A 5,683-nucleotide genomic window follows, 5' to 3' on the forward strand; every position below is an offset into this window, starting at 1 on the left:
GGTCCGACGGGAACGTCCGGGAGCTGCTCTCAAGGAGGAGGCGCTGCTTTCCCCGAAGCAGGCGGAAAACACACTCTCCCAAGGCGTCAACAAAAGACGCCTTTGCCCGCGCTGCGTTCGGGGCCGGAGCCTCAGTGCACTGAGGGCACTCTGCACGCTGAGCTCTCACCAGCGGCCTTTGGGCGGCTCCTGGACCTGGATAGGGCTGTTCTCGCACCACGTCGGGCAAGGCAGAAGGGGGCACCCGGGCTTTAGTTGCCGCTGTAATTGTGGAATTCCTCCGTGGCTTCATGAGCCCAGGAGGCCGACTGCTGCTTGGCTCCTTAAACTGACTCGGTGGACTAAAAATCTCGCGGAAACAGCATTGGTGGGAGGAAAGTTCCCAGCACGGAGTGACAGCCCAAACATCCTCCTCCGAAATGATCTCTCCTTGGGACAGGCCAAGAGACTGCTCTTTACCCCGGGGGCTCTCTTGCACTCTTCACCTTAACGCCTATTCTAAAACGTCTGTGGCCTACTACAAACTGGGCTAATAGCACCAGCCGGAAATCTAGCTCCCGACTAAAGATGAAAATTACCAATCTGCCCCACTCACCGCACTCCTTTGAAGAGGAAGTGCCTGACAGGCAGACCGCCCCTCTCCTGGTCCTGCCCTGGGGCAGCTCACCAAAAGTCGGAAGCGAAAGGCACAGAGCCTGGCGTCGCCAAGGCTGGAGGGTAAAAAGAAGTCTCCCAAGCAGTTTGGGCCGACAGCCTTCTGCCTTCGGGTTTAGGCAGGGAAAAGGAGAAATTAAAAACCCGGTGAGATATAGTCCCTAATGGCTCTTTTCTGCTCAAATGTTGGAACTGGAAGGCACCCGTGAAATTTCCAACTTCAGATATCTCATTTTACTAATAATGAAACTGAGGCCCAGAGACAGGAAGAAGGGTTTTTTTTCCCCCTAAACTCTGCTTTTCCTCCCAGACAAATGGCAAAGACAGCCAAAATTAGAGTATAACTTCCCTGGGGTCAAATGGAATTGCCCAGAGGTGGCCGGGTGCGAGCAGAGCAAGAACCTGCTTCCTGGGCCCCAGCCAGCATCGAGACCTCCTGGCTGCCGCTCATCCGGCTTTCTCTCACAGGTCACACCAGGGCCCTGTGGATTGATCATTTTGACCTCCTATTTAATTGCAATCAGCTTGCTTCCCCTCAACGTGCTAAGAATAGCAAAGAACGCGATAGGACTCCCCCAGTTGATGGGACCTGTGAGCTCCCAACTTCTGGCCCCAACTCAGGCGTCACCACCCCAGAGGAATGCCTCACTCTGTCCCCTCCACCCGGTCCTAAGAAGCGCGGTGGAGCCTCTATCCACCAAGCCCTAGCTATCTATCCTAACGTCCTGGCTGGCTACTGTCTCTCTCTTCCTCCAGATCGCTGTCCTGGAACGCAAAGAGCCGTCTCCTGCCTCCGTACACCTGGCGCCAGTCACCGGGCCTGACATACAGTTGGTGCGCAAGAAAATCGTGATGAAGCTGGCACGTGACGAAAATGCCCTTGGCTCTTCTCCTCATTAGCTTTTCCCTCCAACCCTCTGGGCATTGGGATTTCTTGCAGAGAAGAGGCCCTGAGACCACGGTGCCCCGAACTTGGCCCAGAGTGGCTAGTCTAGAAAAAAGGTAGCGTAAGGAGCGAGAAGTTCAGAGCAGGTAGGGGGGAAGCAGGAAAGTGAGAGGGCGGGGACAGGCGAGAGATGCAGGAGAGGAGAAAGAAAGCGGTGTCCTGTCCCCCCTCTGCCAGGCTTAGCGACCCGGGTGGGGTGCAGAAGCGGGGACCGCACCCGGCGCTGCGCCCCTCCCAGCGAACAGCCTGCGCTCCCCGCCCCTCCCCGCGGGCGGTGAATGTTGGGGGTGGGGGCGTCCAAAGTGTGGTGGAGGAGCGGGCGGGGGCGAGGCGCGGCGCCTTCGTGCCCCTTCTTCTGCGAGAGACGCGGCGGCGGCGGCGGAGTCCCTCAGCCTCGGTCATGTGATAGTCTCGAAGCGCGAGCTGCGGGGGTCTCCGGCGTCTCGGGGACCATTACAAAACGCAGCCAGGAGAGCGCGTCGCTGCCACAGCCGCCGCCGCCTCTCCAGCTCGAGACGGGCCCCGGAGAGCGGCGGCAGCTGCGGCGCGGACGGCGGAGCGGGCCCAGACCAGCCTCGCATCTTCGCAGCCGCCCCCTCGGGTCCGCAGCGTGCCCCCGAGTCCAGCGCCCCCGCCGCGCCGCCGAACCCGCCCGCGCCGCTGCTGCAGAAACCAAACTTTTTCCCCCCCAGCGACCGCCTACAGCTCTCTCCCCGGCTCCGCGGCGAGCGGCCAGAGACCTGGGAGAAACGGGCTGTCAGGAACTGAGCTCCCTTCTCCTTACCTCGCCGCTCCCCTCCAGGAAAACCCCAACTCCCGGCTGGGTGCCCGAACCGGGGGCAGCCTCCCGGCGCAGCAAGTCTCGCCTCCCCGGCCCCCCGGAGCACAAGCGCCAACTCGGACTTAAAGGGCCAGAGTCCCGCCTGTGCCGTCCTTCCCAGCCCGCTGGGCCTGAACTTCCCTCGGACCGAGAAAAAGAAAAGAGGAGGCCGGGAAGGGAACGCGGCCCTGCCGACGTCTCCACCGCCCGCTCCAACACCCGGTCTCTGACCACGCGGGGGAAGCCGCCGGGAGGGTGTGGCGGGGAAGCTGGCGCGCCCCGCCCGCCACTCTCTGCGCGGGTCGGCCACCGTCCGGCCAGAAGTTTCGAGCCGCGGAGAGCTGAGCTGGCTCGAGAGGGCAGCAGGCGCGGAGCCCCCCGAGCAGCTGGTAGAAGGCCGGAGAGAGACGGCGAGAGGGTCTGGGGACAGAGAGGGCGGGGTGGCGGGGCTGGGCGGGCGGAGTGGGGCTTAGTGCAGACCGCCAGGCCCCGGCAACCCGGTGCGGAGCGACACTGCCGTCCAGTGGGGGCCGGAGGGCAGTGGAGGCACCGGGGGCGATGCCGCGGCCGGGGAAGAGCTCGTACAGCGACCAAAAGCCGCCCTACTCGTACATCTCGCTGACCGCCATGGCCATCCAGCACTCGGCGGAGAAGATGCTGCCGCTGAGCGACATCTACAAGTTCATCATGGAGCGCTTCCCCTACTACCGCGAGCACACGCAGCGTTGGCAGAACAGCCTGCGCCACAACCTCTCCTTCAACGACTGCTTCATCAAGATCCCGCGGCGGCCGGACCAGCCCGGCAAGGGCAGCTTCTGGGCGCTGCATCCCGACTGCGGCGACATGTTCGAGAACGGCAGCTTCCTGCGGCGCCGAAAGCGCTTCAAGGTGCTGCGCGCGGAACACACTCACCTGCACGCGGGAAGCACCAAGGGCGCACCAGGCGCGGGGCCCGGAGGCCACCTTCACCCCCACCACCCGCACCACCCGCACCACCACCACCACCACCACCACGCGGCCGCGCACCACCACCACCACCACCACCCGCCCCAGCCGCCGCCGCCCCCGCCGCCGCCGCACATGGTGCATTATTTCCATCAGCAGCCTCCTCCCGCCCCGCAGCCGCCGCCGCACCTTTCGTCGCAGCCCCCGCAGCAGCCGCCCCAGCAGTCGCAGCCTCAGCCGCCGTCCCACCCGGGCAAGATGCAGGAGGCGGCAGCGGTGGCGGCGGCGGCTGCGGCGGCGGCGGCAGCGGCCGTGGGCAGCGTGGGGCGCCTGTCGCAGTTCCCACCCTACGGGTTGGGCTCAGCGGCCGCCGCCGCCGCTGCCGCAGCAGCGTCCACGTCGGGCTTCAAGCATCCGTTCGCCATCGAGAACATCATCAGCCGAGACTACAAGGGCGTGCTTCAGGCCGGCGGGCTGCCCTTGGCGTCCGTCATGCACCACCTGGGTTACCCGGTGCCGGGCCAGCTTGGTAACGTGGTCAGCTCCGTGTGGCCGCACGTGGGCGTTATGGATTCGGTGGCCGCGGCCGCCGCCGCCGCCGCCGCGGCGGGGGTCCCTGTGGGCCCGGAGTACGGGGCTTTCGGCGTGCCGGTCAAGGCCCTGTGCCACTCGGCAAGCCAGAGCCTGCCTGCGGTGCCGGTGCCCATCAAGCCCACCCCCTCGCTGCCGCCAGTGGCCGCGCTGCCTCCGACCCTCACTGTCCCCGCGGCCACGCAGCAGCCTCCGGCGCCGTCCACCGTGTGCCCTGCGGCTGCGGCCTCGCCGGCCGCCTCCCTGCTGGAGCCCACTGCCCCGACTGCGGCCGAGAGCAAGGGCAGCTCCCTGCACTCGGTGCTGGTGCACTCGTAGGGAGCACGGCGAGCAGCGGAGCCGGATGCGTGCAGGCACTCCCGGCCCAGGACAGCCCGTTAGGGAGAAGGTGCCCTGAGGCTGGGCGGACCTGGCGAGCCTGAGCCTTTGTGGCAAAGGAAAGTCTTTGGACAGACAAACCCGAAAGCGGATTCTCCAGTGATCTGAATAAATATAACACTTCTGGTGTTTGTGTTTATACTATGTTGTACAATCAGATTAATGAAAGGAAATTTTCAGGTAAGAGTTTCTATTGTAATTAATATTGTAAGTCAGTAAGTTATGGGGGGAGGGAGCGAAGGAGTTGGGGAAGCCTCTTTGGCAAATTGGAAATGGATTTAGACCCTCATTCCTGGGAGCAGAAGCTGGCGGAGCTAAACCTCCCCGGGAGAAATCCAACAGACAATGACGCTTCAAACAGACCTCAGCCACCAAGTTTCTCACCCCAGGCAGCGGCCTCTCGTCAACATCCAGGATAAAACTGCTATTCACTAAGGAAATATCGTTTTATTTAAGATGGAAAAGAGAGAGCATTTTCATATCTTTATATTGCCGGTCCGTTAAATGAGCGAGGACACGGTATCATGAATAAAGTCGCTTGGGGGTGAGGGGGCAGCAGGAACTCCACGAAGGATCTTGGGAAACAGTTCAGTTTCTTGCTCTGACCCGGGGGTCGACAAGGACAGAAGGACAGCTAAAGCAATTAGTTTGCACAAAACAGAATGGCAGCGGCTTAAGGAGCAAAGCCCCAGATTCCAAAAGTAAAGTTCGGGGGAACATAACCAAAGAGAGACAATAAAGGCGGCTTTTTACCTGCAAGTCGTTCGTGTATAAATCGGATGAGGCCGTTAAGGAGCCCCCAAATCATGTTAATTCCCACGATCCGTTCCATTTAGGACTTTAAAGAAAAAAAAATCACTTGCATCACGGGATTTTGTTCCTCTAATCATGAGTGCAAGAAAAACCCGCCCCAGCACCCGACAGTATTGGTCTTAACGCTTCCAGGAGCGTTTCCTGGAGGTTGTCTTCCAGCCTCCGGACAGATGTCAGAGGACGACTTCCGTCCCTTCGGCGCGCCGCGGTCGATGTGGTATTCCGAGCGCTGTTTGGCGCCTACGACTCTCAGGCGAATTTTTCATTTTCAGCTCGTGAATGGAAAAGAAACTTGCCGCCATTGCCCCCTCCCCCTTTTTGAGCCCCAGGAATAGCACTTTACTCGCAACAAACTTTTGGGAACGAAGGGGGGCGGGTAAGGAGGAACGAAGGGGGGCGGGCAAAGCTGCCCTTTGCCTCTGAGTCACCTTGGGCTTGTGTCCGCGCCGCGTTCGGGTTGTGACTTTGTAACAAGTTCATGTCTGCGGGTGTTGTACGCGGTGTTCTCCATTAAAGCTTCTCTCTGGATGTACCGC

General features: G+C 61.6%; 1 protein-coding gene across 1 annotated transcript; it reads left to right on the forward strand.

Annotated features, from left to right (window-relative positions):
- Positions 1-2,978: 2,978 nt before the first annotated feature.
- FOXB2 (forkhead box B2) lies at positions 2,979-4,274 on the forward strand (the record flags this gene model as incomplete). Its single annotated transcript, XM_080820606.1, has 1 exon — positions 2,979-4,274. The coding sequence occupies one exon, from the start codon at positions 2,979-2,981 to the stop codon at positions 4,272-4,274; it is 1,296 nt and encodes a 431-aa protein (XP_080676732.1).
- Positions 4,275-5,683: the final 1,409 nt, after the last annotated feature.

Source organism: Martes martes, assembly GCF_963455335.1.
Source record: "Martes martes genome assembly, chromosome: 12".
Classification (NCBI taxonomy): Eukaryota; Metazoa; Chordata; class Mammalia; order Carnivora; family Mustelidae; genus Martes; species Martes martes.